The sequence below is a fragment of the Echiichthys vipera genome (assembly GCF_963691815.1).
Source record: "Echiichthys vipera genome assembly, chromosome: 14".
Classification (NCBI taxonomy): Eukaryota; Metazoa; Chordata; class Actinopteri; order Perciformes; family Trachinidae; genus Echiichthys; species Echiichthys vipera.
The window spans coordinates 18,438,259-18,460,435 of NC_139839.1; the positions used below are offsets into that span (position 1 = coordinate 18,438,259).

The window sequence follows — 22,177 nt, forward strand, 5'->3', positions numbered from 1 at the left end:
TGGTTGATTTAGCCTTTTTCATGCAGTAGAAAAAAATATTGTTCCTGCACTTTTGCAATACTGCTCTCTGCAGTCAAATAAAAGTATGTATTGCATCGCCCATGTGCATATGGACCTCTGTGCAGCAGAAAATGTGTGAAAAAAGTTGATTTAAAGGTCTGATCTGATAATCCAGACTGTCAAATGATGATTTAACCTTTCGCTGTCCTGCTCTGCACAGCTGGCTCTGCAACTTCCATCCTACCACCATCACCATTTATGTTCTGATTTCCACTTTTAACAAGACACGCTGCCCTCTGGCAAGACACCCATATTAATACACTTGCTGCCACGTAAGTGGTGCATGTGAAGGTAATATTGACTAAAGTGAGAACGAGCAGCAGATTGTCCCCAGGGAACAATGTGTCCTTGATGCCAGAATATCTATAATCTGTTTTCGTGAGTGTGTCTGTGTGTCACTCAGCGTTGCATTCGCAAACCAAACTGAAAGTTTCCACAGTAGCTGCTCTCTTAAAGAATTTAAGGATAACAGGAACTTGAAGTAGTTTCTTGTCTTTGTCTCTGAAAGTACAAGATGAGAGAAAACATTCCTATTGCCATGTCAGGATAGGCTGCATATAAGATCAGACAGACTTTGCCCTTCTTCTCATCTTTTTTTTTCTGAGTTGGAAAAAACGAGGGCACGCTTATGTAAGGTTGTCGTCATGTCGCCAATAAAAATTTAATACAGTCGCTATACCTCTTCCATTACATATTCAGTGCAGGAAAAAAAGCTCCTTTTTTACTCATTCTGCTGTTATTCTTGTCATCTAGTCTTATCATGACATACATAAGTTGTAAAATTGGTTTACTACTTGAGTCAAAGGCTTACTTACAGTAGGCTACATTGTTTTTTTTCCAGTTGATTTGATTATATGACTTACCGTTTCATGCCTTGTCATTGAGCATTCATGGTCATACAGTTTAAGCAATTAAGTACCAGTTAAATGTGTTTTTAGCGCTCTGCTTCCTTACTTCATCACTTAACACAAACTAGGCTAGCAGTTTGCAGCTTTCTAAAGAATAGCTAGCTATTTGGGCCCAGGCTATGTCCAGGTCATTCTGAAAGTTGCGTCACTGATGATTTAAATTTTTGAGTTTGCTGCAATGTAATATCTCCGGTTTCTGTTACTTCATCTGTTCTTGAATGTATAGTAGAGAAGGAGCTGCACCCAGCTACTACACAGTAAAGCCCTAAATAGGGCTGTTTCTAGATTTCTGACCATTACCGCCTGCTCCTGTGCTGTGACCAGTGGTAGAATGTAAGCAAATACATTTACTCAAGTACCATACTGGGCCTTCTTGTACTTTACTTGAGTATTTCTATTTTCTGCTACCAGGCAAGTAATTTGCAGCCATAGTTACTTCACAGATTCAGATTATTAATACAAAATGTCAACTAATAATCATGCCATATTCTATATTAAACTGCCCTTCAGTGTATAGAGAATATCGCTGTTGCCTCTTTTTATTTCCTTGTCTTGTTTTACCAGTTCTGCTAACAGACCCCAGCTCAGAGTGGGACTTTGGCAGAAAAGTGCTGGCAGGGTGCTGGGGAGCGCTTCATCCCTGCACCTCAAAACACTGCCCGTGGGTTTAGTTTCTATGACAACGACATTAACATGAGCTTGGTAGCTAGCTCAACACCAAGCTAACAGAGGGTTGACTACACAGCTAACAAGCTTACACGTATGGTGATAAAAGCACAAGACCAGCAACAATCAGTGTTCAGCCGATATGCTCCCACAGAATGGCTTTACTGTCTTTGCTGTGATAGTTTTCTTAACAGGAGCGACAGTGACGACACCATCGCCTTTCTGAAAAGTTCAGAGATTTCAACTTGAATCGATGCAGCCAGCACAGCTCTGCAAGCAACTTAATGGAAGAAAATCTATTTTAAAAACCTCTGATGTCATCCCAATGTGAAGTCTATGAGCTGAGCGGGGAACTCGTGGGGGGCAGTGGGAGAAAAACTACTGTGCATATTTGTTGGGCTGCATATCATGGAAGTAAACCCAGAAGCCCAGAAACTTTTTTTGGCGTCTGCGCCAGGCCAGCAATTGTCATTGGATTTAATAGGCGCCATTTTTCAATCCGGCATCCAGTTCAAATAATACATCCATGGATATTTGTACAAAGGCAGGAAATGGAGACATGTCATCCAGTCTATGAAGTTAATTTGAGCGTTTGGCCTCTTGGCTTGTGATATACTGGCAGAAACCCAGCACTCCCCACACCTACTGACTGACTTGCGTGGTACTGTACTCCTTTGAACTTTTATAAAGTTCTGCCTTTACTGTCCTTATCCCCCTTTCTTTCTTTTTCGTCTTCTTCTTTCTCTGCTTGCCAAACCAGCTATAAGTGCATGCCTGCCCATACGCCATCTACTAGACTGGAGTGCAGGCAGTAGGCATGTTTGCTGTGCACAATGCAATGTTTGCAATGTTGTTCATTTTGCAGTGAAACAGTTTTTGCTTGCTGTAGTCTCATACTGGTCAACTAAAAATCCTTTCCCGCCATGCTTTCAATGGCTGTGATCGGGGAACAAAATCCTCAGTTTCCAAAGTGTATTTGCTTCAGCAGCCTGAGTTAGCCAGATCAAGTGGCTATCATCCAAAGTGGCAGTCTTTTAAGTGTAGAATACCTTCTTTGTTTTTACTGGCCAGTGACACTGTTGAAGCACAGAGGGAATTCTGTACTAAGAAGACTGCAACGTTGGTGCCAACTTGATTTGACTAACTCACACTACTAAACTCATTAGTTTCAGCTAAAGTTTGTAATGCTTTGTTATTAAAAACGAGGACTATGAATTCTGTCCCCATCACTTCCATTGTAAGCCCAGTAAGTGTTTTAGTATGAATTTAAAAACCCTTGCATAGCACATACGTTCAGGAATAGTTCTTCCAAACCCGAACATCTCCCCACTGTACTGATATCTGTTGCCCTTTCTTTGTATGAGCAGTACAATGACTCAGGTTTAATTGTTATAATATCTTAATAAGGGAAAATAGAAGCACTGTCAAAGTAAGTGTTCCCACAAATTCAAACTTTATTCCAATGCCAGGAAAAAAATAGACATTTGTGCGTCATATTCAGGGGTAGGGAAATTTCCCTCTACAGTACTAATATTTGAGGACATGGCCTTTTTTTCAGGCCGATTGGCCAGAGACTGGGCTGTTTTTGGCACAACAACAATAGAATATTTGGAGTTAGTTGCCAAGCAGCGCAGAAGGTTTTGATTTATGATGATGTCTTCCTGCTGGCAGCTTGTTGCAATTAGTGATCTGGTTGAAGGCTTTGGCATGGTATTAGTGCTATATTGTCTTTTCTAAATCAGTAACATAATTCCTCTGTTTTTTTTTGTTTACTGGAATCCTGGTGATACATTTCCTCTCACTTGTGTTGAATGCGTGACTTTGCCTTCGCCTCTTCTCACTCGCAGCCCTCATTTTCTTCTCTCAGCAATGATGTCATTGTCGTGTTTGCATATCTCTTTCCCTTTTTTTCTGCCGCTCTCAGTCTATTCCCTTCATATCCCTTTGACTTTCCTCACCGCGACGTTGAGCTCCCTGCTTTTGAGAAATGCTACATTTCTGACAAGTGCAGGTGACAGAGTGCATTGGGTAGTTATATTTGGACAAAGGACATAGAGACAGCCTGCTTTAATTCCTGAATTCAGGTCAGACGGAGGAAAGCTATAGAGACTAAACAAATTCATCAATGGATCACTTTTTTATTTTTTTTATTTTTTTAAAGCCCAGCACCTGCTGTGGTTGTACCAAGCTTTGGTTCCAGTCTGATACCCACAGATGTCAGATGGTACCTAACTTTGTATCATGGGATTCTTGATTTGTCACCCAGTATTACATTGATGACTCGTCCACCCTGACAATCCCGTCTGACATTTTTCAAAACTGTAATCTGCATTTAGTAGAATAAAACAATGCATTTGATGCCAACCAAAAGAGTGCATTGTCTGCTATGTCAACTACAAGCAATCGTTTTCTTTGACGCATCTTTTGATTATTTTTAGATTAATCAATTGATCTTCAATTCTTGAGCATTTGTAATAAAAAGTTTACAACTATTTTAGTCCAACAACACCAGAAGCCAAAGGTTGTCAATGTAGAATAATATTATAGTATTGTATTTTTTTAATTGTTTGCTATTTTTCTTTGAATTATTTTACAAACAGCTGTAACAAGTAGATGATTATTTTGTTAGTCGATCGACAAAAAAGTAATCAGCAGGTCTAACCATTAGACATCTTCAATTAAAAATGCCAAAAGAATCACTGATTTTCCAAGACAGTAATCTGATATTTAACCTTTTTACATAACATTTTATAGACCCAATGATTTGAGAAAAGTGTTGCAACTGCAATAATTAATTGATTGTCAAAACTATTGCAGATTCATTTTCTATCTATACTCTACTAATTGTTTCAGTTCAAATGTTGATACAAGGTGTCGTTTAAAAGTATTAGTTTTGATGTCAAAAGCCCCTTCCATTTGCAAGGATAAAAGTTTTCCTTTATTGCTCAGTATTTAATCAAAGATTAACAATATCTACATTCTCAGTTTTTTTAAAGGTCAAGGCTCAAGATAGCTAATAATGTTGGTAACAGTCAACAGTAAGCTCTGCAAGTGTTTTTAACTTCCAACCTGTTTTTATTAATTCTGTCCAAATCCAAACCTGTTTGCAAATGAACATGATTGTTTTTGTGTGTCTCTGTAGGTGTGTGGGGCAGTCAGGTGGTGGTGCCTCAGAGGGTGAATGCTGTGCTGGGGAAGAATGTGACCTTAGAGTGTGGCGTAGAGGTGGGCACAAACCTTACTCTTACTCAGAGTTCCTGGGAGCGCCGTCTGCCTTCAGGCTCTGTGACAGTGGCTGTCTACAACCCACGGTACGGCATCTCCATCCCTCCAGAGTTTATCCATCGCTTGTATTTTCGCTCACCATCCTCGCATGATGCCACCATCGTCCTGGGAAACGTAGGCTTTGCCGACGTAGGGATCTATACCTGTAAAGTTGCCACATTTCCTCTGGGAAACACTCAAGCCTCCACTACTGTCAACGTACTCGGTGAGTATGTGCATTTAGTCCAGTAGGTGTTGTCAAGTACAGCTAAAACAATTATGGATTATTGTTGATTTTTACACCAAAAATAAACTGCCTCCCTTAGCTTAAAGTGAAGGCTTTACCTCATCAGCCCTGTGACTTTGATAGTATGCCCTTCTGAACCTTGGGTTGTTTGATCACAGGTTGTCACTGCTGCTACACAAAAATGCCTGTGTGTACTCACTCAGTCCGTTTTCACAGAACAGATCACAGAACAGATCACAGAGGAGGCTAGAGCTGCTAATAATGGGTTGTAGTGGAATGACATAAGACGAGAGAATGCAGTAAATGAAAGCTGGTATTGATAGAACAGAACTGTAAACCTTTCCAACACTGCGATTAACTCAGTAAAGTGACCTCAGAAAAGTGACCTCAGAGGGGACTTGAAACTAATGTCTCAACTCTTTATCTCCTTTCTTATCTTTGCTCACTCTCTGAATCACAGTGGAGCCGAAAGTCTACGTGTCTGCAGGTTCAACTGCCCTGATCGATGGTGGCAATGATACTGTGGTGGCCACCTGTATAGCTGAGCGGGCCCGGCCCCCTGCTGAAGTGTCCTGGGAATCCAACCTTTTTGGCCAGTCCGAAGTGCAGCTATTTGACGAAGCCAACGGCACGACCAGCACACAAGTGAGCTACCTCTGGCAGCCCACACGTCACGTCCAGGGCCACACACTCACCTGTGTGGTCCGCCACCCGGCTCTGCAGAGTGACTTCAGGATCCCCTACCAGCTCAATGTGCAGTGTGGGTGCCTTATGAGTGGCTTTTTAGGGGGACATAGTAACAGCTGAAAGAGGGAATTACAATAAATACGTTGGTTGATATTGAGTTTGTCGTGCTGTAAGACTTTCAAACATATATTAAGGCCACAATGATCTTGCAGGGGTTAAAGGGTACAGCAGAGTCAACACTATGAAATGGAGTGAATTTTTGATGTCCAAGAGAAGGCGCCTATCTGTCAGTCGAAGGGGAACAATTCTAGCAGTGACAGTTTGTACAACATTGTATTTAGCAGAACGTACGCTTGGACAATCTTAAAAGTAAAGGTATTTGATTTCCAACTGCAGTCAGTTGATGATGCTTTGTTAGTGTTGACGTTTGATTTATTTGAAGCCCCTTAACATCAATTCATTTTTGAAAAGAGATTAATTGACAGAGATGAAATCAAGGTTAATCCATGCAGGCTGCTTATCGTTATAAATGATGTTTTAAGAAAGGCTGTCCTTTGGGGTTCCCTTGATGTCTTTCATTTTCTTTTAATCTGTGTTTCTCTGTCAGCACATGACCATATGTGCCCCTAAACTATCAAAAGTGAAAATGTTTTCTGTCAGTAAGCCCCTATAGATGTTGGAGCACATATCTATGTGGGGCACAAGTCTCTGCATAGCGGCCGCAAATAGTCTGTTCAAAGAGGTAAAATAACCTCCTTGAAAAGCTTTTTTTGTTTTGCGGGGATTTCGGACACAACTTTGTCTACTTCCAGGGTGCATGGAAAAGGTCCATGTCCAAAAAACCTCCAGCAACATCTGTAGTTTATAAATTAACTTTATTGTTAGACTAATGGGTTTTAAGCTCGTGGCCTTCATCAGGGTCATTGACAGTGACCTAACATTAAAGTTGTTCTATATACTCCAAGTGTTGCTGGAGGTTTGACCTTTTCAAATCTTTTTTGTTTGACGGATGCATTTAACTTTGGTCTGATTTAGTGTTTTGTGACATGGTCGTTACAAAGGCTTATTCATTGTATGAAACAGCGGGGTGGTAATAATAATGGTAGCAAACATTTTGGAGACTACTGTCAAAAATGCCAAGATAACTAGGCCCACAGTTGGGGAATAATGTTGTTGGTTTAAAATTGTGGAGTCATGACTGTTTGTATCTCTGTACACTGCACTATGCTTTTGATTGTATAGATTCTGAAACACCTTAGTGCATGTTTGGAGGACACAGGCTCATGTCTCGAGGCCATAACTGACCTCAGACTCCATATAGTACTGCACACAAACCAGGCAATTGGCCATCTCGTGTGTTTGCTGATCTCTCAGCCAACTATAAATATAACACATCACAAATATGTGGAATATATGAAAATTGACCTTGGAGTACTGTACCAGGTACCTTTTTATGGTTAAAAGCAGCCAAAATGGTCAGTTTGTGCAGTTGAACCCTGCTTTTAAAGGTTGTTTGTTAGATTTCATGCCAGTTAGTAGTGGTATCTCAATTATTATTATTATTATTATTATTTTATTATTTTTTTAATATTATTTCCCCCTCTGTAGTTGCCCCTGATATCTCCGTTGTGGGCTATGACGGAGACTGGTATGTGGGTCGAGAAAATGTTCAAATGACGTGCAAAGCCAACGCAAACCCACCGGCCAATCACTTCAGATGGATCAGGTGTGTGTATCAGTGTGACATTTTACATTTATCTTACAATTTAAAATTGACCCAACAGGACGATAAATAAAATAAATAAAGTATGATAAATAGTTTTTTCTTTAGCAAAGGATCTGCCAAAAACGCGTGCAGTGTGCAGCTTTCAGATTTTGAAGGCTAAATTGGCATCAGAATAATAATGTTAGCGTTACTTTTTAAATATATTGGAATGATCCAAATAAAATGTCACATGATTCTATAACGTAGGTGTGTCTAAATGTTTGCGTCTCTTGTGCATCATAGGTTGGACGGTGAAATGCCAGAAGGGGTGGAAATAATAAACAGCACTCTGCTCTTCCTGCGTCCCCTCCAGCGGAATGACTCTGGAGTTTACAGGTGTGAGGTTGCCAATGATATCAACCTCCGCAGTCGGGATGTGCGTATTCTCATACAAGGTGAGCGGAGTATACACACCGGAACACAGCTGACTCTTATTGCCTTCTCTTCCCATAGGAAACTGTGCGTGCATGCACGTCATAGAGAGTATCACTGCCTGTGACATTGTCCTTCAAGCTGAAATGTGACACTGCATCACTCTCACCCGTTCTGTACATACTGACAGTCTACCAAGCATTCACCCATGGTAAAATGTGTTGACACTGATAATATTTGATTGCATGGTGATTAGCCATAATTAATATTAGGTCTCCAGATGTTCATAAGCGGAGTTCCTGGGCCAAACAGCTGCAAACATTTAATGTTTCTTTAGACCACAGAGCACTGCCCCTGCTCTGTCCTCTTGGCTTGGCATCTAAGTATGTCTCTGTTGTGTATGATGAGCATGTTCCACAAAATGTGTCTTGTCTGTGGAAGCTCTCTTCCTGAATGAAGTTCAGATAATGAACTTCATTCAGGATGATGTGATTTTCTTTTATTTCTCTCACTTCCTTTATGTGTTTCTTTTATTTCTGCATGTGTCATGCAGTAAGAGGCAAAAGCCTGCAGCCTTACTGTGAGATGATGTCCCAGATTCATAAAACATTAACTAGTTCTTTTCAACTCCTATTTATTATTTATCATCCATATTTCATTTTCCTTTGAGAGGACCTGTATGGGTGTGCACAAGCTTACACATGTTGGTGTAACCTTCGTTGTATGTGTTGTTGTGGGTTTGCTCACATGTCAGTTCTCTGCCCCTGCATGGAGTTGTATGAATCATATACTTAGAGACTCCAAACCCTCGGGTTCATGTCATCTGATCTCTCAGATGTGAATCTTTTCTTCACATCTGGCCTGGCACCGAGTTTAAAGTGGCAGAGCAATTTTGCAGCACCATTAAAGCTTTTACACTCAGATTCTTTCCATTACTTTAGCTCCTTCTGATTATGGCTTTTCTGTTTTGTGGGCATCACTCTTTTCCATTTCATTTTAGGTTTATTGTACTGATGATGGCATGGTAACATAGTGGCAAAGCATCATCATACTTGCAAAATAGGGTTGTAAAGGCCAGTTGTCATGCAATTTAGGCATGCAATATGAAAAATAATTTGGTTATGTTTCTTTTAAATTGGTAACACCAGCATAGTCAGAAAATGTAGGAGATTAAACCATTTGTTGTTTTTCTCTAAAGTCCTGTGATTAAGTCACCTCAGTAAGTTTTGCATTCATACTCTACATGTAGTGATAATAATATACTGTGTAATTAAACTGTCAGCCTAGAGAATTACAAAATCTGAATGTAGTTGAATCAACACCTACTTGAGTCAGTGTCAGCAACAAATTAAATCGCAGTGACTGCGAGCAGAGGCCGCCTGCTGGTATTGGTCTTTTCCTTCTTTTCCTTCTCCATGGTAATAGAAGCTCCGGTAGCTAAGCTGCCGAGCTATTCACTAGCCGCTCAGAGTCTACAGAAAAGGGAGGGCGAGTGGGAGGGGATGAAGGCGGGATGACTAGGAGCAGGGCAGACGAGGGGATTGGATGGAGGGTCCGAGCCAATGGGAGCCTTCCGTGACAGATGGATAGCATTGGTCAATTTCAATGCAGGCCTACGTTTTGACTAAATTGATTTTTTGGTTCTTTTTGCTATTTATATGTGTAGATCAGACTACAGGACCATAGTATCTGTAAAACAATGTAAATAATAATTACCAATATTCAAAATGGTAGACCATAGATTTAAAATGAACAAGAAAACAAGAATTGTTTACCTGTAACCGGCTTCAGTAAAAGCTAGAAGATTAGCAACGAGCTGCTGTTCACAGCCTCTGTAGGTCGAAAAACTGTGCAATATAGTAGATAAGCCAACAGCAAACACATAGAAGAAATAATTAAAGCATTTATAGACAGATTTTTGTTGTGCCCTCCGTGGTAGGCTCCTCTTGTAGTTATGCCTAAATCCACTCACTCAAGCTCTTTTAGGTTTCTGTTACTTGTGTATAATATACTCTGCTCAGTAGTATTGTAGCCTTTGGTTTGCCCTTGCTTTGCCTCCAAATTGCCATATACAGTATTTCAAGTGTATGCATGCTAATTAAAGAAAACTGTAAAATTGTGCTTAAATTCCTGCAACTGTACTTGAAAACAGTTTTGTTAGTTTCTTGCATTGTAATTTTTAATCACTGAACTGATGAATCAGCCTGCTTTTACTACAGAATAGATTTATTATTTTGAGTCGAGATTAAAATGGGTATTGTGTACTCGTGAGCCCATTCAGATCTGTAATTACTGTGACCAGTGAGAGTTATCTTGGGATAACATTAGACACTACTATCCCTGTCAGGGAAGTGCTGCAGTTTCTTGTAATTGGGTTGTTTGTTAATGGTAGGCACTGTTCAGACCCTGCTTGTGACAAACTATCTTAATGGTCCATCATCTAATATGACAGTTGTCAGCCTATTATAACAAATAGATCTGTTTTGTTGTTAAATAATCAGACTTCACACACAAGTTCTGAGGAATTGGCAATGCAAACCTCAGGCTGCAGCAAGCATGTGCTCTATAGTTTAGTATGTGTGTGTGTGTGGTAGTTTAGTTGATGTTTTGTTCAACCTGTCCCTACTTAGTAAAATGCAGCTGTAGTTGGCATTGACATTCTCTGCTTCTCTGTCTGTTCATCTCTCCCGTCAACCCTCTACTCCCCTCTCACCCTCCTTCCCTCCATTAGATCCTCCCACCATGCCTTCCACCATTACTGCTCCTGTCCTAACTGGCTCTGCCTCCTCCACCTTAGTCGATGATAAGGGGCATGTTCTTCTCAGCTCCCCAACACTTGAGGCCCTACCTGAGAGTAATCTTGGTTCCATAGTGGGTGGGGCTGTGGGCGGGGCCTTGTTCCTGCTACTGCTACTGTCTCTGGTTGGCGTGTGTTACCTACGGAAACAGCAAACCTTTCACGGGAACTACTACACCAAGCAGTACTTGGGCCCCAATGACCTCCAGAAAGCCCCCACACAGCATGAGCTCCACCCTACCAAGGCTGGCAGCAGCTCCCACCATCAAGACCACGACCGAGAGGAGTGGGGTGACCGCCAGCTCAAACAGGAGCGTGACCGTCGTCACCATAGCAACTACAATGGAGAGGAGTATCCCTCTAATGGCTACACTAGGGCAATGAGGGAGAGCAGTCATCACAGCCATCAGCAGAATCACCACCGTGAAAACACACAGTATTCTAGTCCACGGCAGGCCAGATGTGCCAGATACCCTCATTCACCTAAACCACAGGGCAACGACTCCCCCTACCTCTCAGATGACTGCTACGATAGTGGACCCGACGGGGACTATGTGTCTCACACAGATGGGTCTGTCATCTCACGTAGGGAGTGGTACGTTTGACAAGCTACCTGGTTCTGCAGGAGCAGAGATACACCAGAAAAGAGAAGGTTTTGTTTATTAAATTAGGAAGGAACACATTATTTCTCTTCTGTACGCACATGCACACTTCGACTAATCTCAATTCTGTAGTTTCTTTCTTTTGTTCAAGTGTCCTGGTAGACACTTGAGACATAATGTTTCTGTTCTTGATGTGGACAGACTGTGGACTGACACATCGACAGTCAACACCTACATGCCTACGGAAGTTGGCATGTCACTAGTTTGTGTGTGTAGAGACTAACTAAAGATCATGATGTATGGGCTGTCTCTGCCTTACTACTTAGACTGCCAATTTATTTAGTGTTATAATGTTGTCTAGCTGAGTTGAAGCCCCAGGGGCTTACAGATCACATATAGTTCTCGTTGGAGATTTTTTTTTTCTACAATATCGCCTTCTCAGGCTATGTGACACTCATTTGAATGTGTTAATATTGCTTACACTGATTTGTTTGAAAGACCTCTGACCTCTGAATATGATTGGCTGTTATTTGAGAATGGTACAGAACCCATGACTGGAGTAAATCCATGAAATTTAGAGTCGCAGGTCCTTTTATCCAAAAATCCGAGGCACACAATAGAGGCATATAGGCTAATTAAAAAGAAGGGGGTTATCCCATTGAGAAATCAGGACATTTTCATAACTGATGACCTTGCCACTGATTCATAGTCATAAAACGTATTGCACTGCCTTTTGCAAAACTTTTTAATAGACAACCACATCATTTGTTTTCTACTAAAAATGTCTACCCTTTATGTAACTTACGATGATGGGAGACTTGAGGACTTGAACACTGGCGTCCTAATAATGTCCTCCAAAACTGATGGCCTGGAGTCAAAACCTTAAGAGCATTTCTACTGTATGTCCTCGGCTCATCTTTTATCCCCAGGAGAGAGGGGGGAGGGCCAGCAGGGGCGTCTGCATAAGTTAGGCACAGTTCACTGTAACAACAGACTGAGTTTACAAACAGTCAAGCCTTGATATGCAACATTCTGCAAGTTTAGATAAGCTGGAGTAGTATTACCTGTGTTAAACATTTGTGTGATTCATTGATTTTGGCGTTTACGGCATCTTAATTTGGCCTGAAACACAGTCTCTTGTTGTGTCCCAGATGGTAAAGGCTGTGTTTGAGAGTTTGCACTCTGGCACCAAAGCAGGCCTCTAGGAAATTCAAAAGTGTTATCAGCAGGGGCATTGTTGAAAGCAGGCTTCAGTATGGCAGCCACCATACGCTGGCCTCCCAGTCACAAAGTATTTTGTTACACAAAGAAGTCATTTAAAAGTGCAGCCAGTACACCCGACCACAAATAACCGCAGATTGACTAATTTCACTGCTGAGTAATCTGTAGAAAAAGACATGATTGTGACACAATCTGAGGAATTAATAGTCTTAATGTTGCTTATCCATGTGCAGCTGCACTTTCGAATAATGATCACAAGTTATTTTTAAATCAAGCGTTTATCATCACTACCAGTATTACCGCAGTAAAATATACATTATGTAGACAAATCAGGTCATCTGGGATGGATGATGTCACTGTCGTCTGTGGTTATCAAAGCAAAAGCGCAGTGCTTACTCGCCAGATGGGACAGACTATTTTCTTGCACTGATCATTAAATCTTTTGTTCATAATTGTCCTTTGAGTATCTATTAAATAATATACCCTGGATTTACACTTGACCGGCCACATTTTCTTGCTGATGGAGATTCAAACGTTACAGGGTGTACTGTGATTGAACTGAGGAGAAAGTGTTTTCCATGTCGGTGTCACCGGTACAATCTTTTGGCACATGCACTCATTTACCAGACAGCATGGAGGAGATCCAATAATTTGTTTCATCTACACTAGTGTTTGTGAATACATGCCAACTTTAGTACTATGGTCACCTATACAATATTTGCTGCCAGATGCCAAATATTTGTTTAACCGCTGTATGTATAAATATGATGATGACACACTCACTTAAGTATTGCTGACTAGCTAACAACTGATTATTAGCTTATATAAAACGTATCACTGTTGTATACAGGGTCTTGTAGCCTGAAATAGAAGTGAAAAGATGCTTTAGGCCACTTTGATATTACGGTAACAGTCGTCAAAATGGGATTTAGTTATATTGTTATGAACCCTCACTAATTATTTGTCAGGGTGTGAATTCTGTGCAGTGAATAGGCTTCAATTCTCATAGTGAGATTTGATAATGTGCCACTGTAAGCAGAGAAGATGACCCCCATACTGCAGATCATGTTGTTTCAACTGCTTCAAATGCTGTGCAGTACAGCACAACTCATTTTATTTCCATACACAGAAGCTTCCCATTCTAATAAGTACCTTAAGTTTCAGTTCACTTACCATTAGTGGTGTACAGAGAGAACTGGTATTTGTTTCCTAAAACACACAGAATGTAGTTCCAATGATAAACGTATACAGTGTGGATTACCCAAAGTAACCAGAACAATGTTTCTGCAAAGTGATGTTGGCTGTAAACTGCAGTGTTTGAGCTCTAGAACAACGTTTCCATCTTCTCTTTTATTTATACAGGTTGAAATCTTTGAGAATCTCAACACCTGGTTTAATCCAAAACTATCTGCATAACTATATATCACTACATGTAAGTGAGCGCATGAGTTTCTTTCTGATTTGGGTGAACTGTTCCTTTAATAGGAGTGTCCAAAATGAAGTGTATAGTTGGCACTTTGTGAACCACAAAACCTACTTTAGATTGAACAATTAAAAGTAAGGTTCTGGGTGTGGGCGTGCTGCTGACGCCTATTAATTCTGCCTTTCTGGTCACTTTCACATAAATATAGAGAATAACAGGAAGCACGGCAGCTTAACCCCTTATTTTGTTTGCTTCTATGCACTAAGACGGAAATTCCACTAATCAATATACTATTTTTGCTTGACTCGTCAGTTTGCATCCTGGATTAATTAAGTTCTTTTGTACTGGGACATTAAGTCATCAATATCTTTACCCTGAGAAATGTCCTTCACTTTGGGTTGAGAAATACAACTAGTGCCTTAGATACCTAGAAAAAAAATGTTTTCTTATTATTGTTTATTTGGATGTAAAAACCTGTTTTGTTGCTCTTTGTTTTCTGCATACTGTTAGGTGGAACCCATAGTGCCATACTCACTTTTCTGCCCCGTCACCATGATAGTCAATGACGCAGTATATTTGCAAACCTAAAGGCATTAAAACACACTCAAAGACGAAGCTTAAAAATGTTATTTTATTTTATTTTGATGTAATATTAGTCATAGCATCTCCACTTCACAGGTAACTGTCAGGGTTTTTGTTTTCTGTAGAATCACTGTTGTACAAAGGGATTCAAAGGATTAACTTCAATCTCACATTGTCAATGAAATGCACCTTGTGGTCATGTATGTTTTTTTTGTATATACAGAAGAAATTGTAAGTTTCTGGAAGGAAAAAAAAATATTTATGTCAGTGACAACAGTGGATCATTATTTTGTTAATCTTTTTGAGATACTTTAGTTCAATAAAGCACCTTAGCACCTGTGAATGATTTTCTCTGGAGGTTTTTGAGCCATTACTCAGACTGCTTATTCTCAGCCCCTTTGTGCTTCTATAAATGACATCATCTCTAGCTCCCTAATGCTGCATACCCCCCGCCTACCCCCACCCTCAACCCAATGCGCACATGTGGGACGCTGCACATGATGTAATTCAAAACCATTTTGTTTCCTCACTTCCTCTTATCTTCATTTCTCTTTAGTATCCATGAATGCTGTAACATTGAGCTGTTCCTCTCCACTGATATTTCTACAGCGAAGGGAGACCCGGCACCTCCTCTGCTCTATCTCTGCGCCCTCTTCCCCAGTCCTAGTTTGCTCTGTTCCAGGACAGAAAGGCCCTGGCTCTCCCCTACAGCTCATCTCCTTTTTGCCCCCCCCCCTGTGTCTTTCTCCTGTTGTCTACCAGCTGGTAAAATTAAACGCTGAGTGTTTATGTCTGGCCCAAAATCCCCACTCACCAGTCCATTGACTGTCCCCATGGCAACAAGCTCATCTGGAGCTGCTGATGGAGGCTGTCTTCCTACAAGCTCTACCTGGCCACAGAAAGCGGAGGGAGAGGGATGCGGAGGGGGACGGCTGCGTGGAGCTGAGAGTTTAACTGTGCTGCTGTGAAAGGCAGAGCCGGAAAGAGAGAATTAGCTGCTGGAATTGAAAATGGCCCATTATGCCCCGCTGCACCACAGAGAGCTCCTCTGGCTGTAAGGACACATCATGCTGCTGTGACCTTGACACTGTTAAGCTTGGACTCCAGGTCCTCAAGACCACACTTCTCCCTCTAAAAGTCTCAGTCTCAGCTGACCTCTCTGCTCTCCATAGATCTGATCATGGTCACAGCATTTGTCGTCGTTCTGACCTTGAAGCTGGTCCAGTCCGAAAAAACATGGTGGAGCGTACAAAAGTGAAGCGGTTCAGTAGTAATTATGTCAGCCTGCAGCCCCTGAATTTGTTTGAGGCACTCTTGTAGAAGATCAGTGGGTTTGCTTTTTGCCTGCGACACAACAGTTTCCAAGGATACTTTTCATAACACACAAAGGAGTGAGCGAACATCTCAGGCAGCGTAGAGGGACGCAACGCTGACGCCTGTGTGAGAGAGACGCTTTGATATCAACTCCCTAGCAGAGGTGGGTTCAAATTGTCACAATCATTGAGCTGAAAATATTGAGATAGATGTCGAAGAGAAAAAATGACAGATCACTTACCGCTCTAACCCCCCCACCCCAACCCCTACCCCTCTGCTATTACACCGGCATCTGCTCCCTGCAGGGTCTGTTGTCTGGACTATAGCGTGACCTCTGACCCTGCTGTTAAGGTTTAAGAATGGGGGGGGGGGGGTCCTACCATCACTCACTCCCTCACTTCTCTTCATGCCACTGAGGTGTGCTGTGTTTAATTCATGATGAGCTCGTCTGCTACGTTGACCTCGACGAGCATCAGCGTGCGTGCGTGCGTGCGTGCGTGTGTGTGTGTGTGTGATAAAGTGCTGAAGTAGGGACAGACGGAGCCTTGCACTGGAGCCAGATCCCAGTTTGGGGACAGTTGATCCACCACTAATCCGAGCCTAAACAGAGCTTGCATGAATGTATTCGAGATTTTAATTGTCCTAAATAAACTCCTGTATGAATAAGCCTGAAGAGGCTCTGTGCATTGTGGGTTTAAAGCACTTTTTCAGTCCTTGTCACATCAGCAACATCTACGAAAATGTCCGTCACCAGGCATTAGAGCGGGCAGCTTGATGAACTGCATTTTTAAAGGCTTTTTGATCAACTCAAGAGGCTCTTGTCATAGTTCAGCAGCCATCAGAGGTAATCGAATGGGTATTAACCGTTAGAGGACAGCATGAGTAGGAGAGGAGAGGAGAGGGGGAGGGGAAAAAAGGGGAAGAAATGTCTTTCTTCAGGACCAAGCTTAGAAGTCCCTGCTTGTTCAATCTGCATTATAATTGAACAGTTACTTAGGATTCTCATCTCAGCAAGTTATTGATTTTTTTTCCTCCCCCACCTCTGCAGCTAAATCAACTGGAATTGACCATTACACACTTGTTTTTTTTTCACACCACCCCTGTCACCTTTTGTCCTCCAGTTCCTTCAGTGTCCCACAATCCCAGTTTTACACATTACTGCTGATTTGCCAAAATGGGCTGCTCTGTGAGTTTAATGCATCTTAATCGCAATTAATCCTAATCCTCTCAGTGGACTCCATGGAGTGTATGCAAGCATATGGTCATACAAAGCTAATTCAGCAGACATTACAACAGCAACTATACCTCGACACACACAAAAGACAGGAAGGACGATAGATGGAGGGAGGTGAACATGTAAATTGAGTGATTTGACGGAGGAAGACTGAAGGTCAACCCTAATTTATTTAGCCACGTATAGCGAACGCTCGGGTTCAGGAAAGGTTGCCAAATAAATATTAGACCTGTCTATAAAAAACATCAACTTGTTTGGTGCTTTACTGTGAATAACCAACAGAAACAGAAACCATGTCAATAACACCCAAGTGTATAGTTCAAGTATTCAGAGGCTTCTGCATATGCATCCCCCTTTTTCTTTTTCTTTTTTTTCCAATTTCAAACCCAGTTAAGAGCCCACTCCTTTCCTCTCCAGAGCAACAACGAGGACAGAAGACACACAGTGACAGTGTTTGCAGGTTTAACATTTAAAAAATCAAGCCTCTCACACACACACACACACACACACTCAAAACACAGCTACAAAATTAACATCAATTGAGACATTGTTTGCTATAGGTAAGTGTTGAATTTGCAGAAGCTTTTACTTTCCTTTCTTACAGATGGAGACACTTTCTGTGTTTCCATTTGCATATTTTCATGCTAATTTTGAAGCATCACATGATGTTGAACTGTGGGTCTAAATCTGGTTGCACTATGGTTTTGCAAATGGATTATACTGGCCGAGCCTGCTTAAAGATTAACGCCGTAACTTTATACAAAACCTTATAATGAGTTTCATGTTGTGTTTGTGCTGTACTGACAGTCCCTCTGCTCTGTCTCAGACCAGTCTCAAGCGGAGAGGTCCAACTCCATCGTTGTGGCCGGAGCTGTGATGGGTGCAGTCCTCGCTCTCTTCCTCATCGCTGTCTTCATCATCGTCATCCTCACCGCTCGCAAGGCCCCGCCGCCGGCTTTCGCTGACAAAGTGTAAGTCTGGCAAATCATTCATGCTACGGAACATGCTCATCTGGTTAATTAATGACATGACACCTTGTGAGGTTGACTGAAGCCATCAGAGGGTTCAGGGTAGTCGCACCTGACTCCCGTGGAGAAATTTGCGGCGATGCGCACCCTGGAGCAGAGAGGCTGCAGGACAAGGTTGAGGGGTGGCACTTAATTGCTGTCTTGGCAGCAAGCCCTTGTCCTATTTTGTTCAGTCTGTTCCCATAGTGCACCAGCAGTCATGTTTATGTTAGAGCCAAGAAGAATAACTTTGAGGTTGAATTATTTACAGAAGGAGCTGGGTCACACTCTGCCACTCTGAGTCCTGTGACTGACAATAAACAGTGTGTGCATGTGTGTGTGTGTGTGTGTTTTGTCTATGTTCTGTATCACTGTTATTAATAATTCTGTCAGCATTTATAGCAACACAAATGTGTACTTTGTGTTCGACACTGCTGACCAGCCTTCTACCCTCTTACATGCAAACCATTGTCGTGAACCTGTGGACCATATCTGCAAGGCTGCAGGTTAATCTCTTCATCCATCCCTGTTAGTGTGTCACTGAGCACACGCCCTCCAGGGAAACAATGTTACACACATCAAGCATGGCTCCAGGAAGGAAGTTAGCTGCTGAATAAATGTTATTTCCTGTAGCATTAAACTTTATCCTCCCAAAATACTAATTTCATGTCAGGTCAGTGACTTATAAAAGGGACTAATGTATAAGTTGCAGCTTATAATTAGGAAGTAAAAATCAAAGGGTTAATAATCTTAATACACAGATTACTATTGTTCCAGCTAAAAGTTCATCTTTGTTATTCTCTTTCTGAAATCTCATATTTTCTCTCATTGTCCTATTTTAATCTACTCAGTCAATCTATGAACAATTTGTTTCTTTACTCGAACATACGAGTATCCTATACGATATCGTACTTTTGTAAAATGTTGCATCCTTATTTCAGTGACCGCGTATACCTCTGGCTGAGTTTTCAACCTGCCTGATTATGTGACAGTGGCTGTGATAATAGGCCACCTTCAGACACTGCTGACGGGCACAAAATGGCATGAACTGAGGGGGGGGGGGGGGGGGGTATTTTGTGCATGGGCGTGGGCTCTGCATCACCACGCTGACACTACAAGACGGTGTATCTGTTGGTGTGTGGTCAATGCCACGACAAACTTAGAATCTTAAGCGTGACCGTGGCTGGAAGTCCCAGTGGGAGGAGGGGGAGGGGGAGGGCGGGGGGACGCAGGTCTCGTCCCTCTCCTTCATCACACACAGAGTGCAGGGCAGCAGGTCACTGAACTGGACTCTCTCGCCGCTACTCATTCCAAGTATGAAGGAGAAGAGCAGCATCAAGTGATATACAGTGTAAGAGAATCGATGCCTGTCATGACATCATTTTATGAATGGCCAAGGTCAGTTTCTAGGTTTCAGTTCAGAAGGGGAGAGGAATTTCAATAAATGAGAGGCTTTCTGTTATGAATGTGTAATTCCCAACCCAAGATAACCCTGGATGCTATTACTATGACAGTTTCTTGGACATTAGAAAGCAGCATTTGAGTCAAAAGGTGTTCTTTCACGAAATTGCCCATCTAGATATTTAGCGCTGCTTCTTTCTAATTACACACTTTGCTATTTCTATCCGTTCTGGAAAAATAAAATCTTTCTCTATTGCAATTTCCTTTTTTCTCTGAAGGATTGACCTTCCTCCGACACACAAGCCGCCTCCTCCCTACTCTGAGAGAGCACCCGCCATTCCCCTGGGTGTACACGCATCACAAGTGGCCTGGCTCTGTCAGGTAAACCCCCTCTCCCTTTTCCTAAGCACTTTAACATCATGTCAGTACATTGCATCTGAATCATCGCATACTTATCACATCACCGAGAACACTTGGTGAGCTTATGATGAGCGGTAAGACACAACAGGAAGTAATAACATCCTAGATACCGACCGATGTCATTATGTGTTCATTAAGCAGGAGGCCTAATGGCTGCACTCATTTAATATGTAGGATGGTTTAAATTTTAATTTGTGTGCTCAGCTCAACTCAAGCTTTCATAAGCATGACCTTTTTCGAGTCTCACCCAGAAGGAAAACTTAAAGGGATAGCTTGGATTTATGGAAGTGGTGTTGTATGAGGTACTTATCCATAAACAGTATAATACCCACAGTAGTACTGACATGGACCCTAAGCAATGTAGGCCTACTGCTGTGGATGAGGGCAGTAGCTAAACATATATAGCCACCTAAAAAAAAGTCCATCTCAGTTTACATGTACGCTATATTTAGAATATTTTCACCTCTTTACCTTGCTATCAGACAGCCCTGTTTAAGTGTAGGCAAGGAAACTGAAGCTGTTCTAAGCTCTCAACAAAGCCACCAGACTCTGTTGACCAAAACAGTGATTTGACCTCACAGAACACAGGACTTGCTGATCTACCGCTACCTCAATCGGTAATTTTGTGTTTTAAGTTTTGTGTTTTGTGTTAGTTTGTGACTTTTGGTGTTTTATAGGGTTAGTTTGGATCCATCAAAGTCACACAATAACACAAACTAACAGTAACACTAACTAACCAACCAAGGCAGCGGAAGATCAGCAATTTCTGTCTTATGAGAGGTAAAATTACTGTTGTTTTTAATGATGCCTGGTAGTTTTGACAAGGGCATTGATGGGACATAGTAGCTGCAGTTCACTGCGGAAAAGGGCTGTCGTACAGCAAGTCATAACGATGAAAATATTCTAAATATAGCCGCCATTCAATACGATATAACATGTTTTTTAGGTAGCTGAAATACGTTTGGAGAGCTGCCCCCATCCACAACAGTACATTGCTTGGCTTCTGTGTCAGGACTCCTGCCTGCTTCTCCAAACGGGGCGTGACAACCGCCGTCTACTGTAGGTCATACACTGACTGTGGATAAAAACCTCATATAACCCCACTTCAAAATATCCAAACTATCCCTTTATGTTAATCTCTGCTGTCTGACATGAAAAATCATACGAGAAGATAAAACTATATAGTCATCTAAAAGCAGTCCCGCTATCTTTGATTATTTTTAACCAGCAGACCCGCAGAGCAGACCGCAGGCACGAGCCAACTGACAGGCAGCACGCACCTACAACAAGGCCAGGACCAGCGACAACACAAAGCCCCCCCCAGCAACTGTCCCGCCTGCAATGGGTGTGTCATCAGAGTGGGACAGACCGGGTGTACATCAACCACCGTGAACACTATGTGTGACAGACGTCCTGAACACAGTCCACCAAGCACGAGCCATTCACTCTGTCTGAGCAGCATCGAGTGCACAGGCTTCACCTGATTCACTGAGCCACCAATCCAGAGGAGGAAACAGCTGTTGGCCCAAGAGGGCAACGTCTCTCACACGTTTTCATTAACTTTTATTTCACATTGTTCATTATTATTTGTTTTAGAAGGAGTAGTTTACCATTTTTTTTTCTTTGTTGATACAGCTTGGCTTAGCACAAGGTCTGAAAACAAGGTTAGCCTGGCAATTTGCAAAGGCAACAACATTTTCATTGACTTTAAAACCCGGAGTTCCTGCTGGTTGCCTGGCAACCTCACAGAGATGACATGACTGAAGTCACTGAACAAGATAGTCCCATTAAACCACTAATTGTCTTTTTAAAATTCAGTTTATTTGACCTTCGTGCAGAGCTAGGCTGGCTGTTTACAGTCTTTGTGCTAAGCTAAGCTAACCACTCGCTGGCTCTAGATTCATATTTACCGTACAGACAAGAGAGTGGGATAAATCTTCTTATTGAACTCTCTGCGAAAAAAAAGTCAATTCACGCATTTCCCAAGATCCCAAACTATTCCTTAAATTCTTTTTTCTGATTTGCAGATATCCTGTATTTATCAGTATTAAGTGTTTTAAATCGCTTAGGATACCAAGATGATGCCTTAGAAATCGCATCTGCCCCATAATCACTTCAGTAGATAGAAAACAGCTGAGGGTTGTGTTATCCACAAAAATCCAAACACTATTTTTCTGTTTCTACGATCAGAGAGGGCACCACAAAGC

At 41.8% G+C, this 22,177-nt stretch overlaps 1 protein-coding gene across 1 annotated transcript; it reads left to right on the forward strand.

Moving 5' to 3' along the window:
* Nucleotides 1-4,653: 4,653 nt before the first annotated feature.
* Nucleotides 4,654-18,117, forward strand: nectin3b (nectin cell adhesion molecule 3b; the record flags this gene model as incomplete). Its single annotated transcript, XM_083927307.1, has 7 exons — nt 4,654-4,672; nt 4,777-5,124; nt 5,606-5,905; nt 7,441-7,558; nt 7,841-7,992; nt 10,701-11,351; nt 17,969-18,117. The coding sequence occupies 7 exons, from the start codon at nt 4,654-4,656 to the stop codon at nt 18,115-18,117; spliced, it is 1,737 nt and encodes a 578-aa protein (XP_083783433.1).
* Between the last annotated feature and the right edge of the window lie 4,060 nt (nt 18,118-22,177).